The sequence below is a fragment of the Mytilus edulis genome, chromosome 11 (assembly GCF_963676685.1).
Source record: "Mytilus edulis chromosome 11, xbMytEdul2.2, whole genome shotgun sequence".
Lineage (NCBI taxonomy): Eukaryota > Metazoa > Mollusca > Bivalvia > Mytilida > Mytilidae > Mytilus > Mytilus edulis.
Window position 1 is genome coordinate 10,032,004 of NC_092354.1, and position 18,207 is coordinate 10,050,210.

Sequence of the window (18,207 nt, forward strand, 5' to 3'; positions counted from 1 at the left end):
CCCTCCGTAAAATATCCAGTATGCCTTCGGAATATACAAATTGTCAAGAATTTCAATAACGGCCGGGAAACAGACTACCAACCAGACCGCAATGATAGCATCTGCTCAACCAGGCTAAACGGGGAACTAGGATAAAAAAATATATTGACCAATCACAAACCGATAGAGTACTCGGAGAATTTAGACTTCACCATATTAAATCATGGTTAAATCTGAGAGTATCCGAATGACATTGTAAGAGCGGGAAATAATTGCGGAAAGGCAGCTGTGAAGCAAGAAAGGAGTCTACTGTCTAAGAATCTAATGGGTGTAGAATCGGAACCTGCGAGCAAGAAGCCAAAAATGCCCCTTGACAATGTGGTTTTAAGATTTGCTAAATTGACAGCCAATGCTCTATGTCCGACTAGAGGTTCTAAGTTGGCCGCTGGATATGATTTGTACAGGTATAAAGAAGTAAAATGCGCCTTTATTTTTCGCTGATTTACTTTTTTCTACATCTTCAGTCATCAAAAAGTTTAATGGACCGATGATCATGTCCATGGTCGAGTCAGTCGAGGAAAGCGATTGTTTAAACTGAAGAAAGCCGGGACATAATTTGAATATAAAAAAAAGATGTGGTATGATTGCCAATGAGACAACTGTCCACACAAGAGACCAAAATGATACAGACATTAACAACTATAGGTCACCGTACGGCCTTCAACAATAACCAAAGCACTCTGCCATATTTTTTTTTCCAAAAATAAATATACAATCTTTTAAACTAAAACATTGGTATCTCCAAATTGTTAAAAAAAACAAACGCTCAGAAATGAACTTGTCGACTCGTATGGAGAATATTGTATCAAATATAATGATAAATAAGTTCCCTTTATTTAGAATATGAGCCGTACAAGTGACGTAAACTTCAACGTATTGAAAGTGGTAATTATAGTAGAAGTAGAGTTATCTTTGATGCAAGAAGTAACGTTCATACTGCCATGACGTCCATGGGCTATATAAACTTGTTTACACTTTTGGGTATTTAGCTGTATCTTGCCTCCGAATGACCTTAAATCTACTCCGAATCACCTTTTGACGTTGATCAACAATTGCTTTTAAATAGTGACGTCAAATATGTTGAATTGTGATGTCAAAGTTAATGGGAACCTGTGTGATTTTACGTAATGACGGACAAATTTGCATACAAGTGTAAATACGTCTATTGACCATACCTTGAAAATATGTGGCAGCCTTAAGATTATGATTAAATGAACTGGTGTCATCCATGTTGTTTTAGAAATACGTATTTATCAATAAAGCATTTAGATATGTAAATGTTTGTAAATCTATCATGTTGTAAAATTTGTCATCATGAAGGTTGTTAATTGCTTATTTTTTTTAACATAAGTATTAATTTTGTCAATAAATTATAATGGATAAACAAATTAAGATCACTGTAATTTTAAATACACAGCAACTAAACTGTCTACAAGCAGATGCAAAACGCATTTAAAAAATCATTTGGGTAGTGTTGTATTAATATTTTATGTTACAACCTTGTGGTCTTTACATGTATGGTCAATGAGGCGGTATGACCGACACATCTTATGGATATCATGGAAATGTGGCCATTGTGTCTCAAAAACTTTGGCATAGTATACCAATATAAGATCTAATAAGCTGTTTACTGAGGCCACAATTAAAAATATTTTGGTTTGCCCAAACCCTACCCAAGGTTGAGACAGTGGGTAGGTAGGTAGGCATTTAAAAATAATTTTTTTTTAAAAGAAATTGAAGTATCGGCTGTTTATTAGTCTTCATCATCATGCCTATCTGATTAAAAAAAAACTTCTTCAAATCAGGACAATAAAAGAATTTGAGTAGGCAGCTTTTTTCTGGGTAGGTAGGGTTTGGGCAAACAAACTTATTCTCTTTTATGGCCTGACGCAGAAAACATTACAATACAACACAATAATCTTTATTCTTAAACTTTGTTTCTATTAATAGTCTTGAATTTAACAATTAAATATTGACCAGCATATATTTTTCCCAGAAGTCAGTGTGCTCAAAATAGATCAAGGAGAACTAATCCATTGTTTAAAAGTTTTTAAAATAGTGTCTATGTAAATTTTTCTTTTCAGTGCCTATGATTATAAGATTCCATCGAAAGGGAAAGTTTGTGCAATGACAGACATACAGATAGCTTTACCAGAAGGCTGCTATGGTCGTGTAGGTAAGTACGACAGTTTGAATTGTCAGATAGCAATATATAAATGTCTATTGTTAATGCCAGACTTGGTCTGTTTGTGCAGTGAAATACATTGTTCCAAAAACTTATCTACTATGAAAGGGAAAGGTTTTATATTTGGTCTGCAATTTTTACTTCTACATCTGAGTACAAATAGAGTAAAATTTACTTGTATATAAAAAAACTTTCATCAAAATTTTCTCAACTTCTGAGGCTTAAATTAAAATATTGTTTGTTTGCCCTTTACCGACAGACCCTATCAATTCGTTCCGCCTTAAAATCTTTTATTTGTATTTACCAGCAAGATTTTATTTTATTTTATTTTTTCGTTCCTACCAAAAATCTTATATATGTATTTCCCGCTCAAAACTTTTTTACCGGAATCCTCGGGTTTTATCTTTACGTATACAGTCTTCACGCTGAGTGGCAGCCCAGGCAGCCCAGGCTGGTAAAATTGCTCTCGGGCCTGTAAAAATCATATCTACAGGCCAACAGAATCTAACTAAAAATTTTCAAAAATTGAGCTCCGGGCCTGTAGATTTTGCAGTTCATTGTGAAGACTGCGTATAAGGTCCAGTCCGTTTGGTATCACCTGAGCGTTTGACATGAACACTTGCATTTGAAGTTTCAAAGCATTTGTTTGAAATCGATGTTGAACGCTGAAATCATGATATGAAGTACGTTACTCTGTACCTTTAAACTTAAAGAGCAGGGTTCATTTATAAAAAAGTTCGTTTGATACAAAAGTATTTACGTGTGTACAAACTAATTTGTAAACGGACGTTGTATTCTATGTAGTGATGGCCTTTTGTGATCCGCATATCAGAATGATTATGTTAACGATGCCGCTAAATTATTTATATCTGACATGAACCAAAAGTGACAAAACCCTGTAAAGTGGAGAATATCTGGCAGTAAAATCGCCAAGTTTTCCATACAGATCATTTATAAATGTGATGCAAAATACGTGACAATTGAGTTTTAAGTCTTATAGCATTTTTATTGGGAAAAAAGGCACACACGAAATTTGTAACACTCTAGGGACTTTTTCTACTAGTAATTTATGTCTGCACATTATCTTACCAGTACAAAGTTATCTCTTATATATTTTTTTTTCAAAACTAATAGTCCCAGCGGAAAACTTATTTGCAAAAACAAACGGACAAAAAAATGACATTATGCAGATTTTGTATCTATAAAATAAAATATTTTACCTACCTGCCTACCCATGACAAATAATATACCGAGCCAAGTTATTTTTTTTGGGAAAAAAATAAAATATTTTACCTACCTACCTACCCTGTTTCAAAACATAGGGTCGGAAAAGGGCAAACAAACAATATTTTAATTTAGGCCTAATGAGTTGTACATGTTGTATTCTGTAAGCAATTTGACATCTGGATTGCTAATAGTTTTTTGTACACCCGACAAAGAATTTTTTGATCAAAGTTTGAGTGGCTTCATTGAAAAGGAAAGACGATTTATGCTTCAATATAAATGTTACATGTACCTAAACCAATTGCTTGCAGCAAGATGAATGGTTTTGTTTCCACATTAACATTAATTGAACTTCTTTCTCAAGATGTGAATGAATTGTTGATTTAAACGAGGAAATACATCTAGACACGAAGATGAGACAACTCTACATCCAGTCGCAATTAAAATGTTATCAATAATAGGTCAGAGGCCTTCAACACATAGCCTTATCTCATAATGACTAGTGTAAAACAATTCAAAAAGGAAAACAGCAACATTTACAGCGAATAATATTCAACACAAATGATGATAGACTGCACCACTGGATCTCCAGGCACAGAGGGAATAATTTGCCAATGAGTCATTTACTACTTTATATCAATGAAGATGTACAAAATCATAGTGTATTCGTTTTGTAATTGCCATGCTTCTCATCTGACAATACAACAATAAGTATTGTTATTTAAAAAAAGAATTATATCTGGTTATAGATTTGTACGATCAACCCTATATATGCGTTTGTCTATTTAAACATTTCATCTTGTTTTGTTTTTCAGCTCCAAGATCTGGTCTTGCAGCCAAGCATTTTATTGATGTTGGAGGTAGGTTCCTGTTTGATCTCTTATAGTGTTTTCAATTGGAGAGGATTTGATGGTATTGCCAATGAGATGACTCTACGTGTAAAAGTATGACTTCAACATGGAGTCTTGGCTCACTCTGAACAACAAGCTATAAAGGGCCCCATCAATGACTAATTTAAACCATTCAAACAGGAAAACCAATAGTCTAATCTATGAAAACAAAAACAAAACACTTGAGAACCACATCAACAAATGACAACCACTGAACATCAGGTTCCTGAGTTAGGATGTGCAAAACAATTCGGAGGGTTCTAACGTTTTTATAGACGCCAACCTTCACCAACCTGAAACAATAGTGAGTGTAACATCACAACATATACGCACTATAAAATATTTATTGAAAGACATTAACAAAAACCAATGACCATACACAGAACGAATAAATATGATCTTTGGCTGAAAAACAAAATGGTCCTATTCTGTTACCCATAAAGGTGCCAATTACTCCCTCAAATTTAGAACGTATGTGAAAGTAGGCCTACTCGGACAAAAAGTAGTGCATTTGATGTCATTGTTCACCTAAACTAACCAACAAATTGCAGAAATGAAACTTTTGTTGAAAGAGAAATATATTAAGACCATTTTGAACCAAATTTTACCTGTCAAGGAGTTTGCATTTAAAATTGAGGATTAATACGCTCCATGGTATACTAATTTTAAGATTTCGCGAAAACCAGGGGTTATTTTTAGTGGTACCTCCTTTCGGGAGCTCTCTCCTTTCTTATATGATTTTGAATGTATGTTGAAAATTGGCATGCAGAAAGGTGACACCTGTACAATTCAGGATATACCTAGTTTCTATGAAGTTAAAGTTAAGGTAAAATATTTAGAAAGCTGTGAAAATTGCAAAATTTGGTAGAACAGATAGGGACTTTTAATTGGTGGTATGACACCTAAAGGGCGTTCTCACTTCTGATTTTAAAAAGTTAAAAAGTCTCAAATTCTTGATTAAACTCCGAAACCATGCATATGCTAATCACTATGTTGTTTTCTTTCAGCTGGAGTGATTGATCAGGACTATCGTGGTAATGTCGGAGTTATCATGTTTAATTTTGGAGAACAGGAATTTGTTGGTAAGAGAAATGACAAATATTATAAAAGAAGAAAAAAAAAACTTGATCCCAAAACCAATTTAACATATCACAAACTGTTTATCAGGAGATCTACCATATTTTTGTTATTTGACAATTGCCATTTTTAGTCTTGTTTGGTTAACCCAAGTTTAATTCTAAACCTTAAAGCCATGGAAAAATAATTCATGGTTTCCCCTAACCCGACCGGGTCATTGTTTTACTGCCGGGTCATTTAATTTTTCTGGAAAAAAACAAAAAAATATGCAATATTAAAGTTCTGATGTAGAAACAAAACATAAAGATGTAAAATTATGCATGGTTACAAAAAAAAAAAAAGCCTGCCTGCCGGGTCTTTGAAATTTTCCCATGTTAGGGGAAACCAACAATTAATTTTCCATGGCCTTAAAACCTAATCTTATTGCTATTTTCAGTCTTGTTTGGTTAACCCAAGTTAAATTTTAAATCTTAAACCTAATCTTATTCGTCATTACCTTTTCTTTATGCAATGATAGTTAACATGAGAAATCTCGTTAGTACTTTGGTCAACGCAGATGAAAAAAATAAACATAAACATGGAAGTTTAATGGTGTACTTGATTCTGAAAGAAAACATTGCACACACAAATTCATTTAACAACCAATATGACAAAGTTATAACAAATAAAAATGCATGGAAAAATTTAAGAAAAATATAAACTGCTCTCTAATTTGCATCGTCTCGCTTAGTTTTCCTACTCCATGATTCTGTGTTAATTGTTTGCTAAGGCCATGTTCAGTAAAACTTGAGATTCCTTTTGTCAATTATATGTTAAGGATTAGCAATAATTGTTAAAAGTAGGGAATAACTATTTTAACCCATACCTTATTTGTTGCTACAATTATCATAGAATTGACAAAATATCTTGAGGAAGAAAAGTTCATTTCCCAATACTTCAGGAGTCGATTTCACAAAAAAAACTTCCGACTAAGATTGATCGTAAGTATACTGATTTGTTCATGCATGACTTGTGATCAATCTTAGACGTAAGTCTTTTTGTGAAATCGACTACAGTACAGGTAGGGACTTATTTTTATGGATGCCTTAATCCGTCTAGACTGGTCAGACAGTTGTCCCAGTGTAATAAACACCTGCTGTGCAATATCCAAGTGGAAGGTCGTAAATCAATCTGTACCAGCTTGATTAGAATTAAATTTTACCTGTACAGATATATTAGTATTTATGGAGGATAGATAAATGTAAAATATTGTTTTGTATTTAAAGAGAAAGAATTAAAATTAAAATTAAATATAAGAAATAAAATTAAAATTAAATATAAGAATGAAAATTAAAATTAAATATAATTTTATTTTTTTTATAATTTGAAAATGAAATAAAGACGATTTTTAACAATATATTGTGTTGCCAATTATTTCAATAGTTTTGTGCCAATAAACTATTTTGTATTTGTATTTGTAGACCGTAAATATTTCATCTAATTCAAAATAATAAGCCTAATAACAACCAAGACTGTTTTCAATAGAAGTTTAAATCAAATTGTTGAGACTTCAATCCCGTAAATTATACGAGTTTTTCGTTGATGGTTATATTATTTCCCGCTTTTAACGTCCTGTTCCTTTATATGTTATTATAAGAAACTCAATTTTAAGTATAAGGCCAACATATCGTATTTATGAAATATGTATAGGCATTGTGAATTAAGTTATTTTCCTTTTGATACAACTTTCCCCGTCTGAGCCTCTACATCTATTCACACCTGTCAATCATTTCTCGCAAGTGAAACATTTTGGTCAGACAGATCACTCGTGCTTTCTATTTTGACATATTTCCCGTTAATCTCTTTGAAAGTCAAACAATTGGTTTCCTTTAATACAATATTTATAACGCCGAGATCATATTTCGATTCCTATTTTTTTTATTTTATTTAAAATGGTTGACACTCAGATATAAATATGCCGTCTGAAATATTTTATGAAAATCGCCGGTGTTATAAATATATTTTACAAATTGTATCAATCGATACACGAAAATCAAAGTTTAACCATATATATAGTTTATTGACTAAATGCACATTTATACCCCAATGGGGTTGAAGGCTAGTCGTACTAGTCATGATCAGCTGTCTTTACTTTTTCGTCGTACTTCTAGTCATTCTAAAGCTCGCGCAGTCAGTATGATTTTTTAAATCGATGTTGTATTATTTCCGAAGTTTAAAGGAGGTCTCCAAATAGATTATTTAAATGGGAATCCGGGAAATGACTGATAAAAATAAAACAAAAAATAGTTAAAGAAGACTAAATCGTGTTTTGATTATACATGTATGTAAATCGATTAAATTTCTATTCTGGTAAATCCATCAATAGCCTCAAAACTAAAGCACAATACTGTCAATCATTCCACATCAAATTTAATCATGAATGAATTTTCCCACGGTCAGTCAGTAAGGTCACCTGTGTTTACTTTTACGACATTTCCCGCCATATAAAAATCTCGTGCAGTGGACAAAATCGATCTTTAATATCTTTTATTAGCATTCAATATTATTGCGAGTGGAGTCAAGTTAAAGTTCAACCACGTGCACACGCTTTTGATCACTGATATGTGTATCATGGAATTGTCTTTTCACGGCAATTTTTTCTTTTAGATTGCTATAAAAAATATAACATACAAGTTTCCTTTTTTACATGGATTGTGCGTAAATTAATATTATGCAATTAAGTTCGGGATTTCGGGATTAACCCTTTCGGGATCTGGGAATTCTTTTTTCGCGATGTCGGGATTTAAATTTATTTAAATTCGGGACCTTGGGACTTCGTGTTTTTAAGTCCGGGATTTCGAGATCCGGACCCATTTTACCCCCTACCCCCAAATGCAGATCAATTATATTAATTTAGCATAATGAACAAACACGGAAATCTTAAAATAAACTTATGCCCGGGAAGAATCAATATTTTCTTCTAGTGTTATTATTTGCGTTCTATTTTAGTGCATACATCACCAACTTTCGGACAATATTTGTTCACAGTAAAAAGTAAAACCTACAAAGAATCATCAAGCTACTAATAATATACAAGTGCTGCTCACTGTAATTATTTTTATCTCGGAACTGACACAACAGACTGAATATTAAATACAAATTACATGTATAGAAATATTTTGCATGTGACTGCGTCAAACTAAAACGTATGCAGCAGCACTTGAGACAGCATTCTGCTAATCAATGGATTTACGTGGAAAATAAATCAGTAAAATAAAAATAACCGTAAGCTTCAAGAAATAGAATACATGTAAAAATATATATGTTTAAAAAATTTATGCAAACAAATAAGAAAAAGGTACCAAAAAAAACCGAAAAGGAACATAAAATAAAAATAATTTTTAGGAACAAAGAAAATAAATATCAAAGTTGAAATATCAAAACCATAATTAACAAAAATAGGCTATTTTTATTAAACAAAGTTTTCTCCAGTACTTCACCTGTAAAAATATTTTATGTCAAATACGATGTAGAACTAATATAATCAATAAAGTGACTGAGAGGTTAAAATTACAGGTAACCTGATTCTGAAATCAGTGAACCGTAATTCTAGCAACACGGATTAAGATGGAAGGACCATTCACACCTGGATCTGTTGTTTAATGAACATACTACCTACCATAAAAATGTCGGATTATTCATATCCGACTAGACAGATTAAGGCATCCATAAAAATAAGTCCCTACCCGTACTGTATGTTGTATGTTGAATTTTCATCTATTGTGGGCTCAAATTCATATTACTGGACTTGCTTGTAACCAATAATTAAGTTTAGATCATAATAGCTTAATTTAACTTCAAAGAATATGATGTTATTAGATTGACATTGTGTTTAATAATTTTAATTTCAGTAAATAAAGGTGACAGAATTGCTCAGCTGATATGTGAAAGAATTTATATTCCTGAACTAGAAGAATGTGAGGTAAAAAAAAATTTGTTTAATATTTTTTATGGAACTGTTTTAAAATAATGAAAGCTTTATAAGTTGACTGTCCTACAAGCTACAGGTTCAATCCCAGTGATATTGTTTGCATTAAATTAGTGGAGAATAATGGCTTTTCCCCCTGGAGAAGAGTCCCAATTTGAAAGTTTCAGTCAAATTCATGGTTTATTTAAAATTTCCCAATTTGATGAAAATGATGCATATTTTCCCAATAAAAAAGGGTAGAGGTAGTTTTTAACAAAGCCAACAATATCACTGAATCCACCATGTCTACCAAATCGGGAAAATTACTCTTTTGATGGGTTTGAGGTTTGTCATTTTATAAAGGACATTTTGAATTTTCCTTGGTAGTTTAGGTATTTTGTTATTATCTTTTTATTAGACAGCAAGAAAAAAATCAGGAGACATCTAGCAGCTGTCATACAGAATTCATCTATCTTGTCTTCACAATACTTTGAATCTATAAAATACACATAACAAGGGTTATTTTAATTTGTTGGTATATTGCTGCCTACCAAATGGACAGAAAAAATTTAAAAAAATGTTTCCAATTAATTAGTCTTTAAAAAAATTGACAGTTATCCCTTAATGATGTGGTGTACTTCGAAAGCAGTATTGTGGTTAGATACTTGTTCAATCTGTACCTCTATGCTAACTTCTGGAAATCTTTATTTTACAGAACTTGAATGCAACTGAAAGAGGAGATGGTGGATTTGGTTCAACAGGAACCAATTAAAAGGGGCATGATGATCATGGTAAACCAATCAGATCAGATGTTACAAACAGATCTTGTTACTGTGTCAGCTTACATTAACAGACAGATTTAAGACACTTTCTGAATGATGGAGACCATTGATATAATTTGTCAACTTGTATGTTTTCATCTTAGTTATGTGCATGTAAAACATGTATGTTGTCTAATATTCATGAATTGTTATGTAAATTTCATATAATTGTGTTTGTGTGTGTGTGTACTGGTGAGTGCTTGTGTAAATGAATCATCATCTGAATGGGTATTAAAATGTTTGAGGCCATAAAAAAGAATAGGTTTGTTTGCCCAAACGTTACCTACCCAGAAAAAAGCTGCCTACTCAAATTCTTTTATTGTCCTGATTTAAAAAAGTTATTTTTTTAATCAAATAGGCATGAAGACTAATAAACACCCGATACTTCAATTACTCTTTGAAAAAGAAAAAAAAAAAATGCCTACCTACCTACCCACTGTCTCAACCTTTGGGTAGGGTTTGGGCAAACCAAAAAATTTTAATTGTGGCTTGAGTAAATGAGTTGTTATTGTGAATGCTTGTGAAGATGAATCGGATAATTGTGGATGTGCATTTGTGTAAATGAATCATTATATGAATCTGATAATTTGGTTTTATTTTGTCATTTAGACCTCATCGCAATTAAAATCATGTAGCCATACAAATACTAGGTCTTTCAAAAGAATTACAAGAATTACAAGTGTTTAATGTTTAGAGATTTTTCATTTAGAATTTGGGCATAAACACGATTTTTTATCATGATCTGTGCAAAGAAAAAACCCAAGTCCTATTGATAGTAAAATAAAAATAAAAAGTGATAGTATTAAATCTTCAAATTTTACCAATAATACAACTTTTAATAAATGTTTTCTGCAACCAGATCCACAAAGATGTAGTAATAGATACCAATATAAATTAAAATGTATTAAATTAGAATTGATTATTTCACAAAGTTTGAGTAATATTAATAGCAGTTAATTGTTGACCGTTTCCATGCACTAAATTGTGTTCAAATTGTTTTATAGTGCTATTTGTTTTTCTACCTCGTGTAAGAATTTTGTTGCTTTGTTATATTATGTTTGTAAGGTCCTGTAAACTACCAGATTTTCTCTGAATTGTTCTTGTATGGCTAAACTTGGCAGCTGAAAAGTTTTTTAATTTTAGATCAGTGATTCAAAGAATGAAAGTTATAAGGCAAAATTACGTATTTATATATTTATAACATTTATCTGCTATGAAAAATGCCTTTTTTCCCCTAAAAAGATAGATTTTTGTTTAAATAACCATACAACTTTTTAGTAATCACGAGTCTTGCCACAATGGCAAATTTCGTTGACCTAAAATTCACCTTCAACAATAAATTACATATTTTAATGATTTGAATTAAATTAAGTTGTTATTTGAATAACTTCAATTTTTAAATTCACATGAATTTCACGTGAAAAAAAGCAACTTGATTTTTTTTCCCATATAAGCTTTTTTGTGGTAAAATTTACTCTTGAAATTTCACCCATTTTCATGAAACACTAAAAAGGGCATAAAGAAGAATAATTGGAGTTTACAGGACCTTAAGATACCACCGACTTGTGTTCAATCTGTAAATAGTATTATTGCAATTGTAGTATATTTAGTTATGGTACTAGTTTTGTATATTTAGTTATGGGGACCAGTTTTGTAGATTGGCAATGCCTGTATAGCCAGTCAAGGTTGTTAAAAATGTAGATTATATAGTTATGGGGAACCAGATTTGTAGTTCATTCCCTAATAAAGAGTACCAGTATAAATGGCATTCTAGAAAGTCTGGTTAAGGTTGTACAAATATTTTAAGTAAAAGTGCTGTACCAGTAATTTAGAATCTCTGATCAAGGATGTATCGGGGGAAAAACAAAATAAAGACCAAATTTTACAGTATATTTGGAAGCTCCTGCATACTTGAGTAATACTGTATATCAAAAGTATCTTTCTTGAGTTCAAATCTACATGTGTTCAAAGATTGTTTTGTTTTCTATTTAACAAAGATATCTGACATATTTTTTTTTCCGATCATATTTGTTAAAAATGCAGTTGTCTGGATGATATAGAGCAAAGACTTCGGTACAAACTCTGGTGCTGGGGGCCATTTCAAAATTAAAAAGTTGTACCATTTTATGTACAAAATGTAGTTCAACTTGTGGATGAATGGTATTCCAATTTTGTATTATCTGCTATTTCATTTAAGAGAAATATTACTTCTCGCTGAACAAATTTAAAATTTCTAGATATTAAAATTGAGTTCCAAGAAATTGTATATTTAATAAAAGGGAGATTACTTTTGTGATGTTGACCGTAACTACATCAACTATTATTATATTGCAGGAAAACTGAGCTGAGATGTGTTAGCATTCATTTTTTCAACTCCAGCTTAAATTCTTAAGATGTAAACAAACTAGTGTGAAAATAAAGAACAAAAGTAGAATTGGTTTTCATAGATGTAAACAAAAAATTGTGAATTTAAAGAACAAAACTAGAATTCCTTTTATGAAAAGGTTTATGAACAAAACAAATCCGATTTTTTATGTGTTTTGAAAGGACTTTAAAAAAGTTATTATATTCTTAATAAAATGTTCATTAGTTCACTAGTTTTACTTTATTATACTGTGATAAGAATTATATGAAGTCGATAGATGAGACATTGGTGTGTTGTTTCCTAGTGCAGTGGCTTCAACAATGCATTATGTGGGATAAGTTCATATCAAAAGTGGTTGTTCAATGATGTTTGTTATGCATTAGCATTGGCATATACTACTTGCTTCTGTGCATGGAGATTACTCGACCCCTACCCTTTAGTCATGGCCTATTGACTTTTACCTCAAGGTGAAGTTTGTTCAGTATAGTTGATTGACTAATTTTTAACTGGATTTTTGTGACAAAAATGTTGGTTATTGATTTGGGGATGTACGACGGGCGGCAATCAAATGTTGTCCGTGCATTAACTCATGAACCGTTCAGCCAAAGCTTTTAAAATTTTAATATGTTGTTACTGACAACTAAATGAAGGTCAACTTCAATAATGGCGATTTTGACTTTTACCGTTCAGGCGTTATGGTTCTTGAAAGAAGGTAAAATGGCGTTTCCATTCACATTGTTGCATTTACTCATCAACCATTCAATCTAAGCTTTTCAAATTTTAATATGTTGATACTGATGACAAAATGGAGGTCAAATTTGATATTGACGATTTTCACTTTCACCATTCATCAGTAATAGTTCTTGTGATATTGCCAGGACACAAATAAATATGAATAAATCCTGTTTGCTGTCGTTGTGACAGCCTCTCTCAGCAAAACTGGATGTCATAGCCTGTTCACATGGATGGTTCGACTTGTCCAGCAGAGGCCACTAATCAGTTGTTTGTGCTGAATTTTGAGTGTATTTATTTAGATTATCAATCCCTTTGCTTTCAAACACTTTTCAAAAATTAATCGGGAATAAAAAAAAAATCAGATATTGTGGATGGGGGCTTATTTTTGACCTGGGTGGGGGAGGGGAAGCAAACATTTTAAATTTTGGCCTAAGCACTCGCAACCCTAAAATTGTCAGAATTTTATAAAATTTCTTATACTGTATGCTAATATTGACAAAATCTCTGACCAGTTATATAATAATTGCCTGTTGACTTTTTATGCCACTTTACCCCTGTCTGTCCGCATTAGGATAAATTATTTGTACGGTTATCTCCTAATGTTACAACATTTAAATTTTGTAGGATTTTTATGTCCCATTTATGGTGTGCAGTCTTTCGTCCATCTGTCCCGCGTCAGGTAAGTTTTTGGTCAAGGAAGTTTTTGTTGAAGTTGAAGTTCAATCAACTTGAATCTTAGTACACAAGATCCCTATGATATGATCTTTCTAATGGCAATACTAAATGAGTTTTTACACGGTCCATGAACATAGATAATAATAGTGCAATTGGAGCATCCATGTACTATGGACACATTTTTATCTCACCTGGCCTTAAAGGCTTTTCTCGTCACTTGGCATCCATCGTCATTAACTTTTACAAAAATTACCTCTTAAAACTTCTGGGCCAAATTAAACAAAACTTGGCCACTATAATCAATGGGGTATCTAGTTTAAAAAAATGTGTGATGACCAAGATGGTCCCATGGCTTAAATAGATCATAAGGGTAAAATGTCGATTTTGGCTTGTATCTTTGAAACCAACGCATTTAGAGCAAATCTGACATTTGGTAAAAGTTTGTATTCATTTAAAAAATCTTCGAAACTAATCAGACAAATTAAACCAAACTTGGCCACAATCATCATTAGGGTATCTAGTTTAGAAAATGTGTCTGATGACTCTGCCTGCAAACCAAGATGGCTGGCATGGCTAAAATTGAACACAGGGGTAAAATTCAGTTTCTGGCTTATATCTCTGAAACCAAAGCATTTAGAGCAAATCTGACAGTTGGTAAAAATGTTCATCAGGTTGAGATAGATCTGCCCTGAGATTTTCACACAAATTGGGCAACCCGTTATTGGGTTAATGCCCCTGAATTGGTAATTTTAAGGAAATTTTGCAGTTTTTGGTTATCTCAAATATTATTATAGATGGAGATTAAACTGTAAACAGCAAAGTAAAATCTACAATTAAGTCAACATGCTCAAAAAAGTCAATTGAACTATTGAGGAGTTATTGCCCTTTATGGTCAATTTATTGTCAAAATATTTTTCTCTTAACAACAGCGATGAGAAGAATGATACAATGGATATTTGTAGTTCAATATATAGTTCAAATTCTTAAAATGTTTAAGACTTATAAATGAGTTACCATCAACGTTTTGCCAAACTGCAATGCAAAAAGAAACAAACAAATGAGAAACTAGTAAAATCTTATTTATTTTATTTATGAAAAAAATACTTTTATACAGCAAAATAGACAATTATCTAACTTGTTAACTTAGACAAGCTTTACAGCTAATGTCCTAATGCATATAGAGTAAGGCGTAAGACTTTGTTTAGCTTGCTTGCTTTGTTGCGTAAACCCCTGAGGGTTTACGCAGTATATATTGGACGAGTGATGTAGTCTTTCGGAACACCGGATGTTAGTCGGAACACTTCTGGTCTTTCTATGACCACCTTTCAAATACATGCGCAATAGCTATGACCACCTTTCAAATGCATGCGCAATAGCTTACAAATCTGTTGAATATGCATTAGCATCTTAAGATGCTATAGAGATATTTTACGTATGATCTGAAATTTATTATGATATAATATTTTCTTGCACACGATTACAAGCTGCTAATATTAACCTACATGCGTAGTATTTTAATTAGTCAAACGACGTAACCAGCTGTGTTTAGATATGAGATAAGATTTCATGTAAACAATGCGCTTTATATTCTGAACGAGAATAATTAAAAATAAAATTTTTAGAAAGAGTTTTAGTAGCATTTTATTTTAGATTTTACGTTTAGTGAAGATGTACATGTTGTAAAAAGCAAGCTATTTATTTTTTTATACTGAAATTAAAGGGAAGTCTTTCTTGCATATGATTAAATTACAGTTATTTTTTTTGGTTAAATATTGCAACTTAAATAAAAAAAAAAAATGGTTATCAAAAATAAAATTAAATAGATATTGAATATGAAAAAATAAAATATTTTGAACGAGAACAATTAAAAATAATATCTTTAAAAAAAGTATTAGCACTTTTTGTGAAATTTTACGTCTAGGATAGACCAAGGACATGGAAATATAATCATAAATACGTGCCTCAAATAGGTGTAAAAACGAGGATTTAAAAAAAAATCGTTTATTGAAAATAACGTTAAAATTAATTATGAAAGTTATGTCCGTATTTATTTTCATTAATATTGCAAATTTAAAGTTATTTTCTTAGTTTAAATATTGCAACATTATTTACTTTTTTTAATAACCTCTGAATCCTTTTCGTCATTAAAATGCGACTGATAAGTATAGATATTCAATATGAAGGGGGACTGAAATCTAAATCTAAAATTTATTTTAAAAAAATACACATTTGACCATGCAGATGTAAGAAATGATACTTCAAGCAATGAAACAACGAATTAAATGTGCCACTTTAAGTACGACTGATAACCTAAAAATGAATCATGCATGCATTTTTAGCAGACTTAACCAGGTCGGCGACAAGATATCGAATATAAAAAAAGAAGATATCGGGTTTGGTGTTAATGAGACAACTATCTGCAAGAAACCAAAATAACACAGAAATACAAACTATTGGTCACCGTATGGCCTTCAACAACAGGCAAAGCACGTACCGCATAGTCGGCTATAAAAGGCCCCGAAATGACAATGTAAAACAATCAGTCAAAAAAGAAAATTAACAAAGTCCGTATCATCGTATGCGTAACTTAGTTGCTCACCAGAGGAACTTTACGCAAGCGTTTAAACACGCGTTCCATAAGTTTGAAGTACGTCGAAATGCAAAGGTATACGCTTGGTGAACGCTTTTACTTCAGGAAAATTAATGGAACATAAAAAAAATCATTCAGCTCAAGCGTTTGTCAAACGTATATACATGTACCTGTAAACTGCACGCACATAATATACACGCTACACGAGCGTTGAAAACGCTACAGATAAGTTTTAGACACGTTAAGGGCACATTGCATACAAAAATACTCGTCTCCTTAAAGCTTTCATTTAGGAAAAGAAGTCCGATACGGGTGAAACTTCATCAAACCTACAGAAGATATTACACCCTCTCTAACCATGCAACATGGGACTAGACATAGAAGTACAGGAACTACTCACATTAGTTTGAGCTGTACAAGATCTACAAAAATATCCCGCCTGCCTCAAAGGTGCATATAGGATCGACCATGGTCCAGCACTAATGATACAAATACCAACCAGAGTTACAATGACGTGGTAGTAAGTCTTTAAAGGCCACCGAGCGGCCTCCAAAAATGAAAAAAAACTACTATTTAGTCGGCTATTAAATGCCCCGACCATTAAGATCTAAAAACAAAAATCAAACAAAACTAAACAGCCTTATTGATAACAAAATAATTTACGAAAACAACTTGACCGACATGAATTATGAACAACAACCACTGTACTACATGTTTCTGGCTTTAGAATGGACATTGGCACATAAACAATGTGGTGGCCATAAACCCAACCCTCCCAAATGAACCAAACCTTAAGGACAACACATCGCAAGAAAAAACTGTAAAATATCAGTTGCAATTCGCGTCCCTAAAATTATGGGTACGGTGCACAATAATCACTTACATAAAAACAATAGACACAAATCACTGAAATAATCGCACTTACCGAAAGCTATTTCAAAGCTAGTGAACATGTAGACGAACCAGTGGACATAGACGGACTGGTAAACATGTAAACAGACGGGCGAATGTGACAGACTTATTGACAAACATTCACATATAGACAGACCTGCAGTTGGGAATGTAGGAAGACCAGGAGAAACGCTAAGGTACGCTTTACGCACACCCAATACACGCTTTAAGCTCGTTGTGCACACGATACAGATATGATTGACAGGTTGAATGCATCAAAATTAATAGCGTTTTGGTAGCGTGCATGATTTTTTTTACCTCGGCCGACGTACGTCGGATCTATACGTTGATGTGTGAAGCCGGTATTACATTATTTAAACCACTAAACAGGCAATGTCAGTTTCTAATTCTTATGCACAACAAAAGTAATATAAGACAATACATCTTTATTAAACAATTATCTAATATAATATATATAATGCCAAACAAGCATTTGGGTTTACGATTGCATTTCTTTTTTTAAAGAAAGCAACTTGTTTGTGAATTGTACAATAGTAATTGAAATAACTACTGGGCCAAGTTCATTATAGATAAAGATAATTGTGAACAGCAAGAATGTTCAGTTAAGTAAGATCTTCAAACACATCACCATCACCAAAACACAATTTTGTCATGAGTTCTGTAATGTGTGTCCTTTTTTTAATATGCACATAGACCAATGTGAGCGACACAGGCTCTTTAGAGCTCTAGTTGTTTTTTAGATATTTTA

At 32.2% G+C, this 18,207-nt stretch overlaps 1 protein-coding gene across 1 annotated transcript; it reads left to right on the forward strand.

The window, feature by feature from the left end:
- Positions 1–204: 204 nt before the first annotated feature.
- Positions 205–12,776, forward strand: LOC139495115 (deoxyuridine 5'-triphosphate nucleotidohydrolase-like). Its single transcript, XM_071283272.1, has 6 exons — positions 205–443; positions 2,124–2,215; positions 4,264–4,308; positions 5,346–5,420; positions 9,306–9,376; positions 10,077–12,776. The coding sequence occupies exons 1-6, from the start codon at positions 304–306 to the stop codon at positions 10,131–10,133; spliced, it is 480 nt and encodes a 159-aa protein (XP_071139373.1). The 5' UTR covers positions 205–303; the 3' UTR covers positions 10,134–12,776.
- Positions 12,777–18,207: the final 5,431 nt, after the last annotated feature.

Bases quoted from the DNA above. Each gene is read 5' to 3' on its own strand.
- LOC139495115 (XM_071283272.1), top strand. From the start codon at position 304: ATGGGTGTAGAATCGGAACCTGCGAGCAAGAAGCCAAAAATGCCCCTT. The intron at 5,421-9,305 runs GTAAGAGAAATG...TTTTAATTTCAG, and splicing joins TGGAGAACAGGAATTTGTTG to TAAATAAAGGTGACAGAATT. The intron at 9,377-10,076 runs GTAAAAAAAAAT...TTTATTTTACAG, and splicing joins CTGAACTAGAAGAATGTGAG to AACTTGAATGCAACTGAAAG.